The sequence below is a fragment of the Thalassophryne amazonica genome, chromosome 2, assembly GCF_902500255.1.
Source record: "Thalassophryne amazonica chromosome 2, fThaAma1.1, whole genome shotgun sequence".
NCBI lineage: Eukaryota > Metazoa > Chordata > Actinopteri > Batrachoidiformes > Batrachoididae > Thalassophryne > Thalassophryne amazonica.
The window spans coordinates 99,723,412-99,749,710 of NC_047104.1; the positions used below are offsets into that span (position 1 = coordinate 99,723,412).

The following is a 26,299-nucleotide window of genomic DNA, read 5'->3' on the forward strand; positions in this document are numbered from 1 at the left end:
TTAACTTCAACCAGCTGTTATATGCCAAAGTCTTCATCTCACAGTTCACATTAAGGGTAGACCTTCTAAATGCTTGTAGTCTGACAACAGTGTCATCTCAAAGATGACATCAAAATATCAGTTTTTACTGATGAACTAATTGACAAACACTGGAAGAGAAATATGTTGACCACAGCAACCAAACCAGGCATGTAATAGCTGACCTTAAAATAGGGATTTTGCCGTACACAGCGTAAAGGTTTCAAGACCACCAGATGGGGTTATGGCTAACACTAAAAGATGTTTAAGAGAGCTGACAGTGCACCGAATCTCAGCAACGTGTGTAGGTGGTAAAAAGAAAAAAGATGTTTATGATGTAAACTGTGTTCTGTTCAACAATACACAATTTTAACATGCAAAATTGTTTTAAAGGGTAAAAAAACAAAACTATACAATAATCCAAAACTACAGTTTATAGAGGAACAGAATGTACAGTGGTTAAATAAGTCACAGCTGCTTCATACTGTGACAGTACTGTTGACATATCTATATCAGTCAATGTGCAACATCTATGTCTTTACCACTTCAGTGGATGGACCAATAACATGGTTTCAGTTGACCAAGTCTTCCTCGGGCACTGCGGTGCTAAGCCACAGACAACAAGGTGCAGGTGGAGGACACACTGGAAGACCGTTCATGAACAATGCTGTTATCCATAACTTCTGAGATAAAGTGTGCATTTGAATGGTGGCAGCACCCAAGGGTGTTGGCCAACTCAGGGCAGAGCGCCAGAGCTATCCTCTGGAGGATGAGGTGGAATTTTCTTCTGAAGCTGCGGTTAATCCAGAAGTAGAAGATGCAGTTCAGAAAACCATTGGAGGTTGGCAGCCATACCACCACAAATTCAATCCACTCTGGTACATTCTTGCCCGAGATGGCTGTAGGGAAATAAAGATAGAAAAGAACTGTGTTTGAAGAATCCAATACACGTCAACATGCAGCCTTGTCTAAAAGTATTTGTAAAGAAAAAAAATCTGTAGTGTTGCCTCTGTACACGAGTGCTTATGAACTGGGTCCCCTGGGGCCCAGGGCATAAGCAGAGCAGGCTGTGGAGGTGCTCCCCCCAAACAGGATAACCTCCATCTTGGAGTCATTAAGATTTAATACATTAGCACTCATCCAAGAGTTGACCTCACTCAAACAATCCAATAATGGCTGCATTGGGTCACTGCCTAACGACCTTAAATGGCAGGTCAATTTAGACATCATGGGCAAAGCAATGGAAAATATTTGGTGTTATCGAAAGATACCGCCAAGAGGCAACATGTACAAAAGGAAAAGAATAGGACTTAAGGTGCACTGACACTATCATGTCATGCATCACATCATGCTGGAGAGTAAAGTCATCTTTAACTGGTGCAGACAGGATGCCTGAGAGTCGCTGGTGCGTGCTATTGCGCACAGAGAATTTTGAAATGTTCAAAAAGTCTTTAACGCACAAATGTTGTGCTATGTGGTGAGATCTAATCTCCAACACGACGTGCAGCTCATCAAATGGAGTAAACAAGAAGTGAACAGAGCGAGTGGATCACAGAACGCAGCTCATTTGAAGGATTATAACAAGAAGGTAAGTCTGTTATAAACATACTTTAACAGTTGCAGACAAGAAGGAAAGAACCCACAACTGTTTAATTAAGCCATGACAATGGAAACAAGACAAATTACCTTTTTAGACAGCTTAAAATGCTTTCTGCAGCTTGTTAGTTGCGCATGTGCCCGCGAACTGCTGTAGCTGCAACCTCCTCTGTGATTCAGGAAGTGATTAGAGCCGTTTTCAATGGCCAATTTGCAGGAAAAAAAAAAAAGATTAATCCACCACGAAATAATTATTTTATATATGCAGCGTCCAGCGCAGAGCACGCGGCCGATAGAACAAATAAAGGTGTCCAGCTGTGATTACAGCGGGTGGGATCTTCACAACACAGTGTGCTGTTGCGCGAGTCTCAGGCAAGCTCTTGTCAGTGCACCCTTACAATGGAGCCTTGAAGCACTCCACAGATCAGCAGGGCCACATCTGAAGAAAAGTGGTAAGAGCTAAAGAACTAAACCAGGTGAGAGCAGAGCCTGTAATGCCCCCAGACACTGCTCAAGACGACGACGCAGAATCACGTGGTCCACTGTGTCAAAGGCAGCTGTCAAAGTATTAGGATGGCAGGACTACCTGAGTCAGCAGCTAAAATCAACTCATTAAAAACTCTTAGTAGAGCAGTTTCGGTGCCATGTCTGGATTTGAAGCCAGATGAAACTTTTCATAAATGTCATGCTGGGCTAAAAACAACTTCAACTGGATGTAGACCACTCTCTCCAACAACTTGGACAAAAAAGGTGAGATATAGATCTAAAATTTGAAATAATGGAAGGATCGCAATTTTTTTCCAATTAAAAGGGTTAACCACAGCATGTTTAAAACCTAAAGGCACACAGCCAGAGGTAAGACTGGGGTTAACCAACAACAAAATAGTGGCTCCCACTGAATCAAGAACTTCCAAGGAGATGAGGAAGAATGACATCCAAAGAACAATTTGTAGGATGCAGATGAATGACTACGTCAGAAAGCTGGGAGAAGGACAAAGGCTTGAACTGATCGAGGGCAGCAGAGCACAGAGGAAAATCAGTCTGTGATGGGCCTAACATCTGAATGAGCTGGTCTAAGGCCAGACACTTTTGTGATAAAAAAAAAAAAAAAAATGGTGAAAAAGCATTAAAGTGTAGGCACTGGCACAAGAGGGGAGGCATCACTGGGATTAATAAGCGAGTTCAAGACATTGAACAGGACCTGAGGCTTATGGCAATTATTTGACTAAAGTAGAGAAATAGGTTGCTTTGGCTTTCTGATAAGCAAACATACAACCATGAAGTCTTTCTTGAGATACAATGAGATGATCTTTTTCCATTTTCTGTCAGTGCGTCTACATGCATGTCCGAGTGCACACGGTGACTCATTTAACCATGGCTGTGAGCGTGGCTTAGAGTGCCTTGGCTTAAGAGGAGTGACACAGTCCAAGATCTCCGTGCATGTGGAGTTAAAGAGACAAAATCGCATCAGCACTGAGACCACATTTTCCATCAAGTGTGCGCAAAAAAAGAATCATTAAAAACAGTGGAAAACTGTTTGGCAGTCGAAGGGTCAATGGCGCGCCGGAGGCACTCGGGTGCAGGTGGTTTATCCGCCGAACAGGGAAGCGTCAAAGTGAACAGCACAGGTAAATTATCAGAAATACAGAGTTGCACAGATTTCATTAATAGAGTCAGATAAACCATAAGACAACAAGATCTGAAATGTGCCCCTTTTCATGAGTCGGGCCACAAACGCACTGGGTAAAATTAAAGGACTCAATGAGGTTTAAAAGGTCCTTGGCCAGAGGACTGGATTCACAACAGACATGTATATTAAAGTCACCGGGGGGGGGGGGGGGGGTCCATCTGTCTGGTTCTGCCATGGTCTCTGGGCCCTGCTGTGGGGCTTGTGGGGCCCAGTGGGCCGCGGCACCATTAGGGGGGTGGGGGCCAGGATCTCTGTGGTGTTGTCCCGTTCTCAATTGGGCGGTCTCGGATGATGGAGCCTCCTGTGCTTCCTGGCTCGGGGGTTTTGGTCCCGCACCTTGTCTGAAGGCCGGATCCTGCCGTTTTTGGGCTCTGTTGTTCCTGCCCGGGCTTTAGGTTTGGTCGTGCTGGCTCCTTGGCCCCTCGTCCCCACCGCAGCTTGCTCATCCCTTTGGGGGCCGAGGACCGGGTGGTGTGATTCTGGGGCGCTCCCCCTCTTATGGGCTGAAGGCAATGCCCTGTATACGTCCCCTGGTGTGTAGGGCTACTTCCTGTGCCCCCATGGGGGTGGGGAGTGGTGTGGGGGTGCGTTCTAGCACCGCCTGGGCTGTTCCCCTGGTGGTTCAAAAAAAGCAGATCACAGACATGACACAAAACTAAAGTCATTTCAAATGGCAACTTTCTGGCTTTAAGAAACACTATAAAAAAAAATCAGGAAAAATAATTGTGGCAGTCAGTAACGGTTACTTTTTTTAGACCAAGCAGAGGGAAAAAATATGGACTCACTCAATTCTGAAGAATAAATTATGGAATCACCCTGTAAATTTTCATCCCCAAAACTAACACCTGCATCAAATCAGATCTGCTCGTTAGTCTGCATCTAAAAAGGAGTGATCACACCTTGGAGAGCTGTTGTACCAAGTGGACTGACATGAATCATGGCTCCAACACGAGAGATGTCAATTGAAACAAAGGAGAGGATTATCAAACTCTTAAAAGAGGGTAAATCACACAATGTTGCAAAAGATGTTGGTTGTTCACAGTCAGCTGTTTCTAAACTCTGGACCAAATACAAACAACATGGGAAGGTTGTTAAAGGCAAACATACTGGTAGACCAAGGAAGACATCAAAGCGTCAAGACAGAAAACTTAAAGCAATATGTCTCAAAAATCGAAAATGCACAACAAACAAATGAGGAACGAATGGGAGGAAACTGGAGTCAACGTATGTGACCGAACTGTAAGAAACCGCCTAAAGGAAATGGGATTTATATACAGAAAAGCTAAATGAAAGCCATCATTAACACCTAAACAGAAAAAAACAAGGTTACAATGGGCTAAGGAAAAGCAACCGTGGACTGTGGATGACTGGATGAAAGTCATTCAGTGATGAATCTCGAATCTGCATTGGGCAAGGTGATGATGCTGGAAGTTTTGTTTGGTGCCGTTCCAATGAGATTTATAAAGATGACTGCCTGAAGAGAACATGTAAATTTCCACAGTCATTGATGATATGGGGCTGCATGTCAGGTAAAGGCACTGGGGAGATGGCTGTCATTACATCATCAAATGCACGAGTTTACGTTGATATTTTGGACACTTTTCTTATCCCATCAATTGAAAGGATGTTTGGGGATGATGAAATCATTTTTAAAGATGATAATGCATCTTGCCATAGAGCAAAAACTGTGAAGACATTCCTTGCAAAATGACACATAGGGTCAATGTCATGGCCTGCAAATAGTCGAGATCTTAATCCAATTGAAAATCTTTGGTGGAAGTTGAAGAAAATGGTCCATGACAAGGCTCCAACCTGCAAAGCTGATCTGGCAACAGCAATCAGAGAAAGATGGAGCCAGATTGATGAAAAGTACTGTTTGTCACTCATTAAGTCCATGCCTCAGAGACTGCAAGCTGTTATAAAAGCCAGAGGTGGTGCAACAAAATACTAGTGATGTGCTGGAGCGTTCTTTTGTTTTTCATGATTCCATAATTTTTTCCTCAGAATTGAGTGATTCCATATTTTTTCCCTCTGCTTGGTCTAAAAAAGTAACCGTTACTGACTGCCACAATTTTTTTTTCCTGATTTCTTATAGCGTTTCTTAAAGCCAGAAAGTTTGAAATGACTTTAGTTTTGTGTCATGTCTGTGATCTGCTTTTTTTCTACAAAATTAAAGCAACTGAATGAACATCCTCCGAAGCCGGTGATTCCATAATTTTTGCCAGGGGTTGTATATGCAGACAGGGGGAGAGAAGAAAAAAAAAAAAACCCACCAGAGATTAAAACATGATTGTATTTCACCACAATCTCAAATTATGTTAAATCTAAAATGACTAAAGCCAATGCCATCCTGTATAAAGCAAGAGACTTCCTCTCGCAACATTTATTAACTATATCATTCATTACTTGTTCCACATATGACCCTACTGCATTGGGGTTTGGTGAAATGCATACAAAACTAATACAAAACCAATATTTTTACTACAAAAGAAAGCCATAAAAATTATTAGTGACAAACCCTATCGTGAACCAACAAACCCATTATTTGTCTGTTTACATATTTTATACTTGTGGGACTTGATATGAATTGTGGTGTAATCAATCATGTATAAAGTAAAAAAAAAAAAACAAATGTTTTCTTCAACATGTCCAGGATCAGTTTAAAATGAGGAAGTCCAGTTACAATTTGAGATTAACATTAGTATCTGAGAAGTCAAAGATTCAAACTACTGTAAAAAGTCATTGCATTTCTGTTAAAAGTCTTAATATTTGGAATAATTATCCTGATAATATAATTACTTATGATCTGATGAACTAGGTTTATAGTTTTTTGTTATTGTTTTTGGGGATTGTGCATTGTCTGGTTGTGTTTTGTTTTTCTTTTATAATTGATTAATTTATCTTGTCTGTGCTGGCATTTGCTGTTGGAAGTATGCGTATATGTATGTATATATAAGGGGTGGGCGTTTATAAGCTTTTGCTTCTGCCCACACCCTTTCGGTCACACACGTTCACTGGCAAATTGTCTTATGAGTTTTTTGTTGCTGAGTCTGTGTGCCGAATACATTCATTCAAATTCAAGCTTCATAACTGTTGATGCAACAGACACATTAACATTCTTTTTTTTCCATTTATTTGTTTATTTGACAGGGACAATGCAGTGAACATACATCGAGCAATGTCTGCGACTGATGTGCTGCACAAAGAGTTTATACTATACACAGTTTCTCAAATTACAGCCACAAAAACACTTAGAACTCAATGAGAGCTGTAATGGCATCATGATGGCTTCCCTCACTAGTCTCCTCCTTGCATGGTCACTCAGTTTTTGACAATTGCCTACTCAAGACGGATACGATAGCACGCAGTTAGTATTTGTCTCTGTTTGAGGTGCGGCTCCATCCAGAAGTTGGAGGGGGCATCATCTTCTGCAAACCTCCCATCCTATACACCAGCATGGACTCCCAAAAATTTCCTGTATATTTGTATTGTCAACTGTGTCAGTAGCATGGCCCAAGCAGAGGGTCTGCTTGAGGTTTCTTCCTCAAATTGGAGGGATTTTTTTTTTTCCCCCTTACTACTGTCGCCTGTGTGCTTGCTCTAGGGCTGGTAAAGTTAGACCTTACTTAAGTGAAGCACCTTGAGGCAGCTTTGTTGTGATTTGGTGCCACAGACACACACACACACATATATACATATATATAAAATGTGAAATAAAATAGGGAAAAAGTATTGAGCACCTGAACAAAGGGAGGTGCAAAAAGACATGAAAAGCCAAAACGCTGAAATCTAACTAGAAAGCAATCCTGCCCTTTGTCAGTACAAATTAATATCAGCTGGCCAGTCCCAAATGATAGCATATAAAAAAGGTGTCTCATTACCAAGGTGTCATACAAGAAACATCTCATGATGGGTAAAAGCAAAGAGTTCTCTCAAGATCTTCGCAGCCTTATTGTTGTAAAACATACTGATGGCATTGGTTACAGAACAATTTCCAAACTTCTCAATGTTACAGTGAGTACTGTTGAAGCCATAATCCATAAGTGGAAAGATCATCATTTAACCATGAATAGACCACAAGATTACTGACAGTGGACTGAAAAGAATTATCAGAGGGGTTGTCCAAGAGCCAAGGACCACTTATGGAGAGCTTTAGAAAGACTTTGGATTATCAGGTGCAACTGTTTCAATGGAAACGATGAGTAATACACTCAACCACTATGGCCTGTTCCACTGTTGAAGAAAAAGGATATTGAAGCTTGTTTAAAGTTTGCTGCACAACATTTAGACAAGCTTGTGAAATATTGGTAGAATATAATCTTCTTAGACGAGACCAAAACTGAATTTTGGATGCCATAATACACACAATGTTTGGAGGTCAAATGGCACTGCACATCAGCAAAAACACACCATACCAACAGTGAAGTTAGGAGTGGAAACATCATGGTGTGTGGCTGTTTTTCAAGACAAACTTCATATAAGTGAAGGAAGGATGAATGTAACAATGTACAGAGACTTTTTTTCATAAAAATCTGCTGAAAATGAAATGAGGGTGGACATGTCAACAAGACAATGATCCCAAAACACACAGACAAGGAAACTCTCAATTGGTTTCAAAGAATGGAAATAAAACTGCTAGAGTTTCTCAGCCAATCACCTAAATTGAATCCAATAAAAATTCTTTGGAAAGAACTAAAGATCAGAGTTCATACAAAAGGTCCACGGAACCTTCAAAATTTGAAGACTGCTGAAGAATGGGCCAAAAATCATAGCTGAGCAATGCATGCGACTACTTTCTCCATACAGGAGGCATCTTACTAACAAAGGCTTTTGTGCAAAGTATTAAATAAATTTCATTAAGCGTGTTCAAAATTGTTTCCCGTGTCATTTTATTACACAAATTAATTTCTTTACTTATTTGTTTCTTTGTATGTGTGGAATACTTTGGTTGTTACTAACATCTGGTGAAAACTTCATGTTAATAGCACCTTTAGAAATATATTTACTGACAAAACTGACATGTTCAATACATATTGTACATGCACTATGTGGCCCTGCAATAGACTAGTGTCCTGTCCAGGTTGTACACCACTTCTTGCCCTGTGACTGCTGGAATAGGCTCTCCCCCTGACTTGACTAGAGTAAGCAGGTATAGGAAATGAGCCATTTGTCCAATAACTTAAAGCTCTGAGAATCAAGAGACCACATAAACAAGCAGTCATAATTCCTAAATGATTAATGCAATGGTTTTGTTAAACATCTTGAACTACAGCACGGTTTAAACAAATGCCACCAGATCAGAATTTTTTTTTTTTTTCCTGCTTTTAAATTCAGATAAAACTGAAGTTATTATACTTGGCCCCACAAATCTTAGAAACATGGTGTCTAACCAGATCCTTACTCTGGATGGCATTACCCTGACCTCCAGTAATACTGTGAGAAATCTTGGAGTCATTTTTGATCAGGATATGTCCTTCAATGCGCATATTAAGCAAATATGTAGGACTGCTTTCTTGCATTTGCGCAATATCTCTAAAATTAGAAAGGTCTTGTCTCAGAGTGATGCCGAAAAGCTAATTCATGCATTTATTTCTTCTAGGCTGGACTATTGTAATTCATTATTATCAGGTTGTCCTTAAAGTTCCCTGAAAAGCCTTCAGTTAATTCAAAATGCTGCAGCTAGAGTACTGACAGGGACTAGAAGGAGAGAGCATATTTCACCCATACTGGCTTCTCTTCATTGGCTCCCTGTTAATTCCAGAATAGAATTTAAAATTCTTGTTCTTACTTATAAGGTTTTGAATAATCAGGTCCCATCTTATCTTAGGGACCTCATAGTACCATATCACCCCAATAGAGTGCTTCGCTCTCAGACTGCAGGCTTACTTGTAGTTCCTAGGGTTTGTAAGAGTAGAATGGGAGGCAGAGCCTTCAGCTTTCAGGCTCCTCTCCTGTGGAACCAGCTCCCAATTCAGATCAGGGAGACAGACACCCTCTCTACTTGTAAGATTAGGCTTAAAACTTTCCTTTTTGCTAAAGCTTATAGTTAGGGCTGGATCAGGTGACCCTGAACCATTCCTTAGTTATGCTGCTATAGACAGATTGCTGGGGGGTTCCCATGATGCACCCAGTGTTTCTTTTTATTCACCTCTTTTTGCTCTGTATGCTGCTTTTGCTCTGCATCTCTGCTCTCTTCCACTGCATGTCTTTTTCCTGATTCTCTCCCGTTAGCCCCAACCAGTCCCAGCAGAAGACTGCCCCTCCCTGAGCCTGGTTCTGCTGGAGGTTCCTTCCTGTTAAAAGGGAGTTTTTCCTTCCCACTGTCACCAAGTGCTTGCTCATAGGGGGTCGTTTGACCATTGGGGTTTTTCTGTAATTATTGTATGGCTTTTGCCTTACAATATAAAGCGCCTTGGGGCAACTGTTTGTTGTGATTTGGCGCTATATAAATAAAATTGATTTGATTTAAATAGCAGCGAGAAAGTGACATGATCAGCACAGCCACAGGACACGGGTTACTTTATGTGGTTAAAACAGCCTTGTTAATGTTTCCTTCTGCTGAACGAGACATGAAGGTAAAGTACATGTTAAATACTTTTCATACCAAAGTAAACTTGCTGAAATAACTAGTTTTATTTCATATGTGGGATTTTGTTCGTTTACCAATGTTTGGCTTTAACAGCTAAATGGAGCTCTGACAGGCTTAAAACTGATTCATGGTGCTTTTCACCCAGATTTGAATGTTAAATGGACAGATTTAAAAATGAAATAGTTTTGGAGACAAAATAATTATTAAAGGGGTCGTACTGTGTAAATCTTTTACATAACATCTTCAAAGTCCCACAATTTCACAGGTTTTCTCCTGATTTAAGATGAATTTATGTCACAGCTTGTATAACATCTGTGACATATGTAACAGAAATAAATGGTAAGTGGTAAATATATGTATTATATAGCGCTTTTCCATCTGCATCAGACGCTCAAAGCCCTTTACAATTATGCCTCACATTCATGCATTCAGACAGACACTTACACATCGATGTGAGGGTGCTGTCATGCAAGGTGCTCACTACACACCAGGAGCAACTATGGAATTAAGGACCTTGCCCAAGGGTCCTTACTGGTTTTCAGATCAGGCTGGGGTTTTAACTGAGGATCCTCTTCTCTGAAGCCCAGTGCTTAACCACTAGACCAGAGGTCTCAAATTTGCTCCAGAAAGGGCCAAGAGGGTGCAGGCTTTCTTTGCAACCATCCACTCCATCGGGTGATTTCACGGATTAACATCAGTTTGAGCAGGTGGAATCAGTTAATCAGTGAGATCACCTGGTAGAGTGGATGGTTGCAAAGAAAGCCTGCACCCTCTTGGCCCTTTCTGGAATGAGTCAGACCTCTGCACTAAACCATCACCTCCCACAGCCTCCCAAATAACCTCATTTTGCTTGAGAATATTATACACGCACACAAATCTATACAGTGCTTTTCCATCTGAAAAATCACTAAAGGCCCTGGGGAAAGATCCTTAATCCCCAGTTACTCCCAGTGTAAATAAGTGGGTTAATTTATTGTGGGGCCACTTCATTTGAGTAACATTTTGTTTATGAACTTTCCTGGATGCAACTTGTCTTCCATAGCTTTCAACCCCTAATTTATGTAGTTAAAAGGGAAATCTTTCTGTTGTATGCTGCCATCTACTGGAGGTACTGCTGTATGAGCTAATCAGCTAACAACAGATTAATACGATTGTCTTGTTTAATGTATTTACTGAATGGGTCGCTTTAATCATTATCAGAAAAACTGCTCCTGAGAAATTTTTCAGGAGCTGCAACTTTTCCCATCGGACCTCTTTCTCAGACAGACTGATTCCACAGCAGTTGGACTGAATGGCACTTCTATTTAATACAAGGTTGTAATAGTTTCTTTTATTTGTTACCTGTGCATTACTTTTGTTGGTCTTCAAATTTCAGTTCATTACTTTACTCCTGTGTGAATCCTAGGAGTTGTTAGCTTCTTGCTAGCACTCATCTTGCGACACAGTTGGTCTTTTAGTGCACAAATAGTTAAAATAACTTAGGCAATGCTGTCAGAAAGGATGGTCTTCTTACAAAGCTATGACCATAAGTTAGAGAAGCTACTTAGCTCAGTGGAGTTAAACATCACTAGCACACCAGGTGAGCTTAGTGTCTGGGCAGCTAGCACGGCCACTATCACTAGCTTAGTTTAACTGGCAAAAGACAACAGCTTTCGGACTGTTTGGCGGAGAAAACCCGCAAGGCTTGGTGCCTGGTTGTGGCACCCAGCTCAGTCACTGTTGCTGACGGAAGGGTTTTTCAGCCTTATGGGCCTTTCACACTGAACACGTCAGGCCGATGCGTCGAAGCTTTCCAACGTGTCGTAACGCCAGGCCGATGCATTTCCAACGCGTCGTGACGTCAGATGCTTCGGAAGCGGCAAGGGGGCGGACATTGCTACGTCACACTCTGGCTGTTTCCACAACCTGAAAAAAGTTCAGCAATCGCCATCTTGAATTTGCGTTGCCTGAACCATGAAAAAGCTAAAAAAACAGCAGACCGATTCTCCCATCACCCTGCCGGGAAAAGCTTTTTTTCCAGCTACTTTTCGGAGAGACGCCCACCGAGGGAGGACGGACGACTTGGTGGGATACTGATTGAACCGTGACAGCGGGCCGACCCACACGGACAAGCCGGCCTTCAGGCATCATCCCTGGGCAGACTGAGGCAGGCAGCCGGGGGGATCGAGCAAACCCACTCAGTCCAAAATCTCCCACTTTTCTGGATATATGCGAAGTCCCAGTTTGCACAACGGAGTTTAGTTTTGCAGCTTTATCGAGATGAGAATAATATAAAAATAAAACGTGACGTTTACTGCACTGCTGTGAAGGTTTAATGATCGGCTAACGTTAGCTTAGCTTTTAGCACAGTTGATCTGAGTGAATGCTTTAATTTGTAAATGGTTCAGTCTTTATTTTTACCAAATAAAGCTACAGCTTTTTTCGGAGACTACAAAAGCTCAACTTTAAATAACTTTTTTCGGGCGTTTTTTTTTTCCCATCATCTTTTTTCTGTTTTTTTTTTCTTTTTTATATATAAACTGTTTAGAGTTTCTTTATATTTTAAGACATACTTTATTTGTCCCAATCAGGAACATTTGCTGTGCAGACAACCTAAATACAGATGTACTTCACTTCCATTGATGAGCTGAACACCATGAAGTCCAGTCGACCACCACCAGAGTTCAAAGCTGCAGAAGAGACCTTCATCTGGTCCCGAGAATCCAGCATAACATCACCTGCTTCTAAATAAAAGGTTCTTTCAACAGCAACTATATTATTTTTTAAAAAACGTTTCATTTTATATTTTAACAATAAATGAATGGCTCCTTAAAGATGTCCACGAAATCAAAGTCAAGACATTTCGACAGGTAGAAGCTTTCCACTATTGTGCTCAAATTCATATTTTAGAAATGACTCTGTACTGATAACATTAAAGGCAATTACATATTTTGACGTAATTCTAAGTTGAAATGACTAATGAGGTTTATGTCAGAAATCCTACTTTACGATCACACGCAGTCATTGTTAAATTATTTCCTGTTGCATTTATAATAAACATTTGCATTTATTTACAGTGTGTGTGTTTTTCTGGTTGAAATGAGATAAAAATAATCTACCGAACTTCCATGTTTCCATGTTATTTTATTTGTCTAAAAATAAATGTCCAAGGTTCCTTATGTTAAACAAGAAATTATCTAATCTGAAATAACTGGTGGTTTTAATTAACCATTTATTGATTTATTTAGCTATTTTAATTACAAGTGTTGTAAACTTTTTTTTTTTTTTTTAACAGTAATCAGAAATTTTGAGGTAAACAACAACAACAAAAAACATTTCCAAGGATTTTTCTTCAGAAAACTGCTCTATAAATGACTAGTCCTGTGACACGTTTCTGTTTTGTACAGATCAGTGGTTTCTGCCACTAGTCTTCCGTGTTTTGGCCCAACGCGTCGTTCCTATTGGACAGCGCAAAGCTACGTCACAGCTCAGAGCGCCAAAAGTTAGATTGGGTTGAACTTTGACCACGTCAGCCTGCTGACAAGCAGCAATGCGCGCTCTCGTCGCTTTAGCTCGGCTTTTGACGCAATGCTTCTGATGCATCTAAAAAGCAACATGTCTCATTGAAAATAATTCTTTTTAGACCGATTCCTGACACCTCTGATGCGTTCAATGTGAAAGGCCCATAACCACTGTCACAACCATCCATGGAATAATGTGGACCTGACATGCTGCTTTAACACAATGTAAATTTTACTTGAAGGGCAAGATATAAATGGGTCACGCACTCGAGAAATGCGGCTTTGTTTACTGAACTTTGACAGGAATACTTGACACCGTCACGGTGCAGGCGTGCCGATTTGGCTTAAGTTCAACACAAGGTTGCAGAATTATTTTTGGGTAATTTCTTTTGTCGTAACGGGCTTTAACATAGTTTTCAGTATACACATTATTTGCAGTGGGAGATATGGTGAGACTTGAATGGAATAAACAGAAATATTTAGTATTGGATTGTGTGATGCATCTGCAGACAGATGTTGCTGCTGTGAGGTCAAACGACACTTGCAAAAGACAGCAACTAGTGAGTTTGAGGAACCAGTAGCAGGGCTGGATCCAGAGTGAAAATCTGACATGCATTTTTGCCCAATGATAAAATAAATATCGTATGCGTCTTGTTATTCAATAATGTTCATTCTTTTATTCGTGTTCAACATATACTGTCACACTTAATATATTTATTATACTTCATGGACCATAGTGAACACTTATTTGTATAAATGATGTCCTAAAAAACACTAACAAAAACTGACTAAACAGGATCAAATTTATTGCCAAAATCTTTCAATTATACCTGAATCTATATATGATTTTTTCTCAGTTGATAAAAATCAATAAAAATATGACTGCATATATTCTTAATATTGAGATACAGACAGTTCACAGAAGACATTTTCCATTGATACCAATCAAAATTAGAAACAGTCCAGCAGGTAACAATATTCATGTCCATGACTAAATATACTAAAACAAATACATCACAATTGTACACATATCACAACTGTGATATGTGTACAATTGTGATGTATTTGTTTTAGTATATTTAGATTTTGTTGTGATTTGGTACTTTATAAGCCAATTAAATTGAAATTGAATTGAAACTGAACATTTTATTGAGTCTTAAAGTAAATAAATATGAAATTGTCACTGGATCCTTAAACTTTGGACATAATAAACTCTACATGGTGGATCCTTGATCTCTGGACATAAATAGGAATAAACAAAATCTGTAGTTTTTGTCAAAAGCATTTCCTTTCAGACATTATTGGCATGAATGTCTTTCCATATATCTGAGCTGAGCGCTTACAGCTGCTGTGCTTCACTTCAGGAATTTGTAAAGAAATACAGCACATCTCATTTTGGGAGGAAAAACGTTTTAGTCGATTGTAGTTGCTTGTCTGTATTACGACATTTTAAAGACGTTTCATTTAATTTAAAAAGGCGATTAATTTTGAAGTTATTCCGACCGGACTGTTACGACAGTCGCGCAGTGTTTCGAGCTGTGTGAACGGAACGGAGGACGATTCTCGTTTCTTGACAGCAACAAGACAAGAGTCCCAGTTAGTGACTTTAATACACACAAAAATGACTCATGATATTTTAATGGCTTTGCGAGGGGTTAAGAAGCAGACTTACCGCTTCTGAAGAGCAGTGAATCAAAGAGCCACGAGTCATTGAATCGAAGCATTGTTTCAATGGTTCACGGCTTCAAAGTGGAGTCGCACTGCAGAAACAGTTGATCAGACCCGCTGCAGACCAAACCCTGAATATCCGACTGTTTGTACGTCCGTATGACTCTGAAACTCGGAAAAATCTGTATAATTTACGCACTGTAGGTTGACATGAAAACCAAAACTGTGTTCACCGTTGGGACACATTTGGCACTATTCGGGATTATTCAAGATTTTTAAAATGTATTTATTTAACAGATGAACGATGCGTAAAAAAATATGACTGATGCAACTGCATTGGTCCAAACCGGTCTGGATACGGGCCTGAGTAGGGACGTAAAACGGGCCGATAGACACTGACAACTCCCTGTTTTTAGCAGCTCTCTCAAGCCACAAGCAGAAATGTGCCACCATCAAAAATTTGTGGAATCTACAAAATATACCCTCAAGAGAACAGAACCTCCATTGAACAAACAAGGTCAGTGTGTTGAACAAAATACAGAAGATCTCATCTTTCTGGCACTTGTAACGTGGCTCATTCATTTCTCCCCATGTACATTATGAGGTCTTCACAGACATCCATCAGGGAAAGCACACCCACAATCCCCTGGAGACAAGTAGACTTCCAACGCCAGGCAACACAAACTCTTATAATCATGTCTTCTGTTGAACACTGCTTTACAGACTCTCTCTCCCTAAGAGTAAACAACACAGTCTTCCTTTTAAATGAACCACAGGCGTCCCCCCTTTTTTCTGGTATGAATTATTTCTGTCTGATGTTATGAACACCCCCCCACACACACACACTTTTTTTTTTAAAAAGTGCAGTGGCTATTTATTTATTTTTTTTTTTTACAGAACTGTAGAGAAATACCTACAGACTTTTTTTTAATGAGCGTTCCGATTACACATGCACATAGTAAGAATTAGCAAATTGGAATGTTTTGAATGCAAAATGACTTCCATAAAAACAGTGTAGGGACATCGCCTGTTGTCTATAAAAGCTAGTGATCAAGCGTGCAGACAAACAAGTCATTCAATTATGACTCTCCTACAATAATTTAAATTTATTTCATTTATATAGCGCCAAATCACAACAAAGCTGCCTCAAGATGCTTCACACAAACAACAGGGGTCGAAACTTTTTTTTTTTTTTTTTTTTAAACTTACTTGCACTGGTGCTAGTAACAAAAAAAATTACTTGGACAACCAAAACTCAGTCTTATATCCATCTTAAAATTCCTCTGATGTGTCAGACTCTTACGCTCTGGGGAGAGCAGCAGCCACAGACAGTTTTTTTTTCTTCATGTATGCACGTTTTATCATGTTGTGCACTCGTTTTATGACTTGCGCACGTTTTAAGCATCGTTTGAGTCAAACAAGGACAAAATCTACTTAAACGTGGCCACAATTTGTAAAACGTGCACTCAATATTGTCTTGACATATAAATGCTGACTATTAGCCAACAAACCAGGAGACAGTGTAATACATTTCCCCATTAGAAATGGATCTGGTCAGAGTATATCATCATGGTTTGGGCGCACAAGGACATAAAGAGAACTCCAGCTGCCCAACATGGCATCATCTGGAGTTTAAGCACATTAAAAAGGATGCTGAGGGCGAAGCGTCTCCCCGTCGTGAGGATGACAATTTAGGTCATATTATGAAGTTCATTTTGAACGAAAGGAAAACGTGCACATTTTATTAATTTGAGGGCTCAATTAAAGAAAAATGTGCGCACAAATTATCATGACCAGAAAAGAAATATTTTAAGTGACCTCTCCCGGGTTCAGTAAAGGAACCGCACCAGCAGCCAGTTCTTTTTCACATCCGCGCGTGAATTAATCGTCCTTGAAGATAATTTTATTAACTACACAGATGTATAATAAAACAAATGGTGACTGGCTTATAACACAATGATGACAGAGTTTGAGGGGGAGAGAGAGAGGGAACCGCAGCCAGACAGTTTTTTTTCCTTTTCTTTGTTTACATGTGCGCGTGCGAACAACAAATAGAGCACAGCAACTCGCTTCGTGTGTGAGAGACATAAAACGCAGGGAAGACGAAGACAACACACTGGAAATTGTTTTTACCTTATTTATTCCTTTATTGGTTCATTCTACTGGTGCTTATAGCTGAAAAGTTGGATAAAGTTACTTGCACCAGTGCTAGTGGAGTATAAAAATACGTGCACCGCTCAAATAATACATGCACATACCATTTCGAGCCCTGAATAAGGTCTAACCTTACTAAATTTTGATTACTCTTCTTGCTGCTGCAAGATAGTAGCAAGCATTCGTCTCATACCACCCAGTGTTGATACACAATCTGACAACTGAAAACTAGCATTCTTAGTTAAAGGGGTTAACCGTCAACTATTTTACTATGTTCTCCACTCAGATTGCAATAGCCAATCACAGATTAGCCTTTCTGTCCATCATTTACCTGTATTTTGGCATGCTTGGCACCAGAAAGTTATGTTGGATCCAAAAGGATCCAAAAAGTCTAGGACCGAAAGTTATATTGGATCGGTTCCCACTGACCAATAGCACTAGAGCTTACTGCCAACAGCTAGCCAATCAGAGCGCAGCATACGAAGGTCAGGAACTAGCTGACAGACGCTGGTTGAAAAAATGGCAACTAACATGTCAACAACAGCAGAAAATCGTCTGCCAGCGAAGTTTGCCGAGTTCATAGAGGAGGAACTGGTGGAAATATTGAACTCCAAGGATGCCAAAAACACTAAGAAGGTAGACAAGCACGCTACTGACGTTTTAGAAGCATTCATCACATCAGAATCAATCATATCCTGTTCACAACAAAATTAATTGATCTAATTTACTTGAATTTTGTTGTTTGCTTAATTTGGGAGGGGGGTGGAGAACATAATTGATGGATGGCAAGTCGTCCAACATAGAGAAATATTGGTCGTGCAATATAACTTTTCTTCATCCAATATTTCTCTATGTTGGGACTCCTTACCATCCATTATTTGTATAATATTTTCTTCAGTATAACTCTCAGTTTATATAGATATAATAGCCAAGTGGCCTCTGTGTATGGCTTTGCTCACGTAAAAATCGGGGAGAGCTGACATTTGCCGTTTGGGTCCAGGATGAACGCTGCAAAAATGGAACAGTGGATGTTAACTACATTCTGGACTCTCACACTATTCCTTTCATCTTTATAGTAAAAGCGTGAGTGATTTTCAATTCAATGTACTTACATAATATAATTGTAAATACATTAAAAACACATGGATGACAAGAAAGTGAAAAAACTTATTGCCATTGTGGTCCATTTAAAAATCAAATGACAAAATAGAAGTAGAAATAAAAAGTGTGTATATGATAAGAACCTAAACAATTTATAAATACATTAAGACAGTAAATTAACATTTTAAAAAAGATACATATTAACAGGAAATAAAAGGGTTGAGTAGTTATTCAAAAGTTGTTGAGTTCCAACATTCTATAAACATTCTGGACTCACACGCCAATCCAACTCGTACAAGCTTTGCTTAACTTACAACCCCTGGCAAAAATGATGGAATCACCGGCCTCTGAGGATGTTCATTCAGTTGTTTAATTTTGTAGAAAAAAAGCAGATCACAGACATGACACAAAACTAAAGTCATTTCAAATGGCAACTTTCTGGCTTTAAGAAACACTAAGAAATCAGGAAAAAAAAATTGTGGCAGTCAGTAACGGTTACTTTTTTTAGACCAAGCAGAGGGGAAAAAAATATGGAATCACTCAATTCTGAGGAAACAATTATGGAATCATGAAAAACAAAAGAACGCTCCAACACATCACTAGTATTTTGTTGCACCACCTCTGGCTTTTATAAAAGCTTGCAGTCTGAGGCATGGACTTAATGAGTGACAAACAGTACTCTTCATCAATCTGGCTCCAACTTTCTCTGATTGCTGTTGCCAGATCAGCTTTGCAGGTTGGAGCCTTCTCATGGACCATTTTCTTCAACTTCCAAAGATTTTCAATTGGATTAAGAGCCGGACTATTTGCAGGCCATGACATTGACCCTATGTGTCTTTTTGCAAGGAATGTTTTCACAGTTTTTGCTCTATGGCAAGATGCATTATCATCTTGAAAAATGATTTCATCATCCCCAAACATCCTTTCAATTGATGGGATAAGAAAAGTGTCCAAAATATCAATGTAAACTTGTGCATTTATTGATGATGTAATGATAGCCATCTCCCCAGTGCCTTTACCTGACATGCAGCCCCATATCAATGACTGTGGAAATTTACATGTTCTCTTCAGGCTGTCATCTTTATAAATCTCACTGGAATGGCACCAAACAAAAGTTCCAGCATCATCACCTTGCCCAATGCAGATTCGAGATTCATCACTGAATATGACTTTCATCCAGTCATCCACAGTCCATGATTGCTTTTCCTTAGCCCATTGTAACCTTGTTTCTTTCTGTTTAGGTGTTAATGATGGCTTTCGTTTAGCTTTTCTGTATGTAAATCCCATTTCCTTTAGGCGGTTTCTTACAGTTCGGTCACAGACGACACCAGTTTCCTCATTTGTTTTGTTGTGCATTTTCGATTTTTGAGACATATTGCTTTAAGTTTTCTGTCTTGATGCTTTGATGTCTTCTTTGGTCTACCAGTATGTTTGCCTTTAATAACCTTCCCATGTTGTTTGTATTTGGTCCAGAGTTTAGACACAGCTGACTGTGAACAACCAACGTCTTTTGCAACATTGCGTGATGATTTACCCTCTTAAGAGTTTGATAATCCTCTCCTTTGTTTCAATTGACATCTCTTGTGTTGGAGCCATGATTCATGTCAGTCCACTTGGTGCAACAGCTCTCCAAGGTGTGATCACTCCTTTTTAGATGCAGACTAACGAGCAGATCTGATTTGATGCAGGTGTTAGTTTTGGGGATGAAAATTTACAGGATGATTCCATAATTTATTCCTCAGAATTAAGTGAGTCCATATTTTTTTCCCTCTGCTTGGTCTAAAAAAAGTAACCGTTACTGACTGCCACAATTATTTTTCCTGATTTCTTGTAGTGTTTCTTAAAGCCAGAAAGTTGCCATTTGAAATGATTTTAGTTTTGTGTCATGTCTGTGATCTGCTTTTTTTCTACAAAATTAAACAACTGAATGAACATCCTCCGAGGCCGGTGATTCCATAATTATTGCCATGGGTTATATTACCACCCCCACCACAAAATTGTCAGTTACCTATGTTATAAACACTGCCCAATCTAGAGCCTGTGGATTCTCATGGGCAACACGCTAGTGTATATATTATTTATTTATTTAACTAGTTACTAATTTGGAAGGTCCTGCAATGTTTGTATACAAGAGACATTTTTGGCAAACTAAAATGACCACATTTTGCTGTCAGATCTCATTCATCAACTTGTTCATCACCACTGCAAACAAGAAACAGCTCAGATCCGATCCTTCATGTGTTAATAAAAATAATTTAATTTCATATGGGGCTTTCGCAAAAATCAAAGCACTAAAAATAAATCCAATAATGAGTGTCAACAGAAATACACAAAAACTCCAAATTAAAGAAAAAAGTGCAACTTGTACACTGGTGTGACAGACTCCACAAATACAGTAATTTGTGCATCTTTTATGAAGAATGCAAATTAATTTGCGCAGCTTTTATAAGGAACGCGTAGTAAAAGCTTGTGGCAGAATTGTTGCCTCAGCTACAAATGAAAACAAATTATTCCATCCCCCCCGCCATACAGCCTTTGGGCTTATGCTTAAAGCTACGAGGAGTGATTGAAACGTTTTGAGCCTGACCCAGAAAAAGTTCAACATTTCAAGAAAGTGTGAAACTTTGACTCACTGGGTGCAATGTTGGGAAATGTTGGTTTCTCAGGATGCCGAAGATAAAGAGCCACACCTACTTTTTCTGGGACAGGCTCAAAGCTTCTCAATCAAACCTAGTACTAATTTTGAAGGTTCCATGTAGGGGTGGTGGCCAAGTGGTTAGGGCACTTGGCTTTAATGTAGAAGGTTCCCGGTTCAAATCCCTCCCCTGCAGGTTTCTCCATGTAATGTGGAGTTGCGTCAGGAAGGGCATCTGGCGTAAAACCTGTGCCAATTCAACATGCAGATCCACCTCGGATTTGCCGTGGTGACCCCGAGTGCAAACGAGAGAACAGCCGAAAAGACTTACAAGTCAGCCTGTATACCAGTAGCCAAAACACATAAAATTTAAAATGCAGGATAGTCACAGAATGGCGCAGGCTGTACACTTGGTCACTGTCTTTTCTAGATAGCTAGTGGTTATTCTGCTAGTGGTATAGTGGTCTTTTTTTCCCCTGAGCTGGAAATATTGCCAGCTGGAAGTTGTGATCAGGTAACTTCAGTTTGAATTCTGCTGGCAATGACATCACATGGAGGCACTTGGGTTAGACCAGGGGTGGGCAATCATGTGCCATGAAGGGACGAAACACTGCAGGTTTTGTTTGCTACCAATCATCTCAGCAGGTGATTTAATTGACAATCAGGTGTTTATGCTCAGGGGAGAAGCTCATTAGCAACCCACCTGCTGAGGTGACTGGTTGCAAGGAAAACCTGCAGTGTCTCAGCCCTCGCTGCCCACCCCTGGGTTAGACCATCTGATCCTGTTATTTTTGTAAATAATGTTGGAATACCTTGAATTGACAAAGTTACTTACTTGGGTCATGAACTTCATGAAGACGTTTTTAATTTAACTACTGGCAAATATGTGGCAGATTTAATCAGTCTAATATGTTTTTTGCTGATTTTAAAAATGCTAACTCCCTCATCAGGAATGAGTTGTTTCACAAGTATTGTACTTTATTTTATGGTTGCCAAATTCTTCCTTTGTAATCAAATGAAATTAAAAAGGTTTATCGTGCTTGGAGAAAGGCTATACGTAAAGTCCGGCGTGTGCCATATACCACACATTGTAATATCTTGCCATAGCTTGCAAATTGCATGAGTATTGAGCTTCATTTTGCTAAGTGTTGCATAAAATGCGCAATCGTGATAATTTAAGTACAATTAGTAATACTGGCCTTTAAGGTTCCCATTCTGTAATTAGTGCTAAGAGGAGGTATCTTTTGCATAAATTTCAGTGTGATAGTAGTAATGTTTGTGCCTTTTGGCAGCAAAATTTTGATGAGGTATTCAGGCTTGAACAAATTATAGAAATGTGTGCAATTAGGGAATAACCCTGTTGTCTCTGATGATTTGCTGACATTCATGCTGGTTTTACAGTCGCAAATTGAGCTTTAAAAAGAGTTTTACAGCGATGCATTATTTGCGACCGTTTAACAGCATGAACGCCCACAAATCAGACACAAGGTGATTATTTGCATGGTTTTTCTGTAAGTAAATCGGTCGGCGAGGCTTACCGTTGAGCCGAGGCAGCAACACTCCAGCAGCGGTTAGGACGCAGTGTAATCCATCAAACATGAAAACCCATCAAATGTGAAATGGTAATTCTGTATCAGAATCCACAATACTTCGTATGGTCACTTAAATTCACCCATTTCAGCAGCATCTGTACATGACTTTCAACTAACAGCTCTAACAGTTAGCAGCGCACGCAGCCAGTGTTGTGTCGAATTGCGCGTCTCGTCACATAAATGGACAGTTCAGCATCCAAACAATATGACGCATGCACAGTTGCAGAGGACAGGAATAACATCTCGTCAGAACACCGGTCAGGGTGAGGAGTAATACATCTAATTGTGAAACTGTCAAATATTTTGCCACCGTTACACCAATATTATACTGTCTGAAATCTCACACGCTTAACCAATCAGATTTGTGGAAAAAATGTAATTGGATTAGAAAGAGATAATTCTGAGGTAAATTTGCTCAGCGAGCAAAAATGGTACAGCCATAATCAAACCTGTGTACAGGGTAAAGGCCTGGTGCTTTTTATTAAATGTCATTTCTTTTCTGCATTTTATTCCATTTTGTTATACAACTTCATTTTTAAAAAGTTTGTGATGAAAGGAAATACAAATAAATGTTATGGTTAGGTTACCATAACAGTCTCGGTAGCCACAAAATTTTCCATTGAGGCTTTTCAGGTTTAAAATCCCGCAACACCTCGGCGAGGTCGCCGTGCTGCGAGATCTCAGTAACATTGAGAACTGCATTAATATGCTCTTATCACGCTGTACACGGACATCACCATTAACATCGCAACATAAAACTATTTTTATATTGTGCCTAAAACTCTCATAAATATATTCTCTGAGTTTAGAGACGTTATTGCGTTTGTTTTATGTAAACGTGAGAATCACAGGCTGTCTCTGTTATTTTCAATGGGAGCTACTGTGAGCTACGCTCGCTTCCTGATCATGTCGTTCTGGGAGAAAGAGAAGTTTGCTCTTTAACGTCTTTATTATTGTTCTTTACAACACTGTTTGTCCTCTTTGGTCCAGACTAATATACGAGGTCTGTCAATAAAGTATAGGTCCTTTTTATTTTTTTCAAAAACTATATGGATTTCATTCATATGTTTTTACGTCAGACATGCTTGAACCCTCGTGCGCATGCGTGAGTTTTTCCACGCCTGTCGGTGACGTCATTCGCCTGTGAGCACTCTTTGTGGGAGGAGTCGTCCAGCCCCTCGTCGGAATTCCTTTGTCTGAGAAGTTGCTGAGAGACTGGCGCTTTGTTTGATCAAACTTTTTTCTAAACCTGTGAGACACATTGAAGTGGACACGGTTCAAAAAATTAAGCTGTTTTCGGTGAAAATTTTAACAGCTGATGAGAGATTTTGAGGTGATTCTGTCGCTTTAAGGACTTCCCACGGTACGAGACGTCGCGCAGCGCTCTCAGGCGCCGTCGTCAGCCTGTTTCAAGCTGAAAACCTCCACATTTCAGGCTCTATTGATCCAGGACGTCGTGAGAGAACAGAAGTTTCAGAAGAAGTCGGTTTCAGCATTTTATCCGGATATTCCACTGTTAAAGGAGATTTCTTTAATGCAAGACGTGCGGATGGATTGCAGCGTCGGCTCACAGCTGCTGCGACGCTCCGCCACAGGAAAAACACCTCCGTTGGAAGCCTTAAGGACAAGTTGGAACATCTCCAGCTGTTAAACAATTTCTCATATACTCACTCCACTGAAAGCCATCAAAAGCCGCCTGGATTTTACAAATGGTTAACAACACGGAGGTGTTTTTCCTGTGCCACCGCACCGCGCCTGCTGCGTCCTGACGCGCGGACCCGTCCGCACGTCTTTCATTAAAAAAAATCTCCTTTAACAGTGGAATATCCAGATAAAATGCTGAAACCGACTTCTTCTGAAATTTCTGTTCTCTCACGACGTCCTGGATCAATAGAGCCCGAAATGTGGAGGTTTTCAGCTTGAAACAGGCTGACGACGGCGCCTGAGAGCGCTGCACGACGTCTCGCTCCATGGGAAGTCCTTAAAGCGACAGTATCACTTCAAAATCTCTCAGCCGTTAAAATTTTCACTGAAAACCAGCTTAATTTTTCGAACCGTGTCCACTTCGATGTGTCTCACAGGTTTAGAAAAAATTCTGATCAAACAAAGCGCCAGTCTCTCAGCAACTTCTCAGACAAAGGAATTCCGATGAGGGGCTGGACGACTCCTCCCACAAGGAGTGCTCACAGGCGAATGACGTCACCGACAGGCGTGGAAAAACTCACGCATGCGCACGAGGGTTCAAGCATGTATGACGTAAAAACATATGAATGAAATCCATATAGTTTTTGAAAAAAATAAAAAGGACCTATACTTTATTGACAGACATATATACATATATATATATATGAAATTCAGTTTGCGTTTATTAAATTCCACGCAGATTAAACGTAGCAGTTATAATTGTTTTTGCAAGTTTTTCAGGGTATCATGCAGCAGTCTCTTATTAACGTGATGAAAAGCATAAAAAAAAATACATTTTTGTAGTATAATATTCATTTACAATTGTCATGCGGATTCTCTATGTTGACTGCAGCAACTCTCTGGCACGCAAGGGATTATGGGATACATGAAAACGCCAAACTGCCTTATACATAATATGTTGAAACACTTTTTATGGCACTTATTTTGCAGTCAAAACATTCCAAGTTGGGAATTCTCGAGCTGCACGTGTGACTACAACTCGCATAAAAATTATCCTATAAAAATTTAAATATTGCTTGTGTTACGTTACAAGGTGCAAAATACAACCTAACTGACAGTCTTTCATGCGCTGCTACCAGGATTTCTGTTTTAATGATACTTTAGTTTATAAATATTTCAGGCCCCTGTGCCTTGGGGGCCCAAGACTTCAGCCTAGACAAGCCCATCAAGATTCCAGGAACTGGCCTATACTAGGTTGCACAAAAGGTTTTAACCATTCTTTCAATTGTTCTTACCATTGTAGATCATAGCTGCCATACAGGGAGTCCAGCAAGTGTAGTAGGCTGCCATCACAGGCACGAGGACTCTGGACGCGATGTTCCGCCTTCTGCGCTGCGCACAGGCGTATTTGCGCAATTTGAGCCTCTGTCTCTTGGCAGCGCACCACACTCTTAAATTGGCGAAGGTCATTATTATGGAGCAAGGAAAGAATATAAGACACGCCAGGCTTAAAGAATAAGCCACGTTGGTGGAGTAGGTCGGATTGCAAACGAGTGACGCTGTAGAAAAGTGAACCTCGATGACTCCGTCAGGAAAGGAGATGGGCAGCAGCAATAAAGGAGGCACGCACCAGGAGAAGGCGATGAGGAGCAGAGTCCTTGTCTTGGTCATGAGCGAGGAGTACTTCAGAGGGTAAAAGACGGCCACGTACCGTTCCAGACTGATGGAGGCCAGCGTGTACATGCAGGTGGTGTAGACGGTGCCGTTACAGAAGGCCACCACGTGACACAGCGCGTCCGGGCCTTCTGTGTGCTCTTTGAGCAAACTCACCCACAGGTTCAAGGGCATGACCAGCAGTCCGAAGGCAGAGTCCGCGGCTGTCAGGGACAGCAGAAAGTACCGAGAGTTTCTGGACCAACCGGCCACGGACGAGGAAATGACCAGGAGAACTGCGATATTTCCCAAAGTGACCATCACGCCCAAAGAGATGATGACGCTGATTTTGACGGAGCGATGCGTCTGTTCCAGCAGAGCATCCGCACTCGACAGGTTAGAGAGTGCCGAGGACATGTTCGCTCACAGCCCAATAATCATTTCATTAAACCACGAAAG

General features: G+C 40.4%; 1 protein-coding gene across 1 annotated transcript; it reads right to left on the bottom strand.

Moving 5' to 3' along the window:
- Positions 1 to 600: 600 nt before the first annotated feature.
- zgc:162592 (uncharacterized protein LOC561993 homolog) lies at positions 601 to 26,299 on the bottom strand. Its single transcript, XM_034161751.1, has 2 exons — positions 25,483 to 26,299; positions 601 to 917 (listed from the first exon to the last, which is right to left on the bottom strand). The coding sequence occupies exons 1-2, from the start codon at positions 26,255 to 26,257 to the stop codon at positions 625 to 627; spliced, it is 1,068 nt and encodes a 355-aa protein (XP_034017642.1). The 5' UTR covers positions 26,258 to 26,299; the 3' UTR covers positions 601 to 624.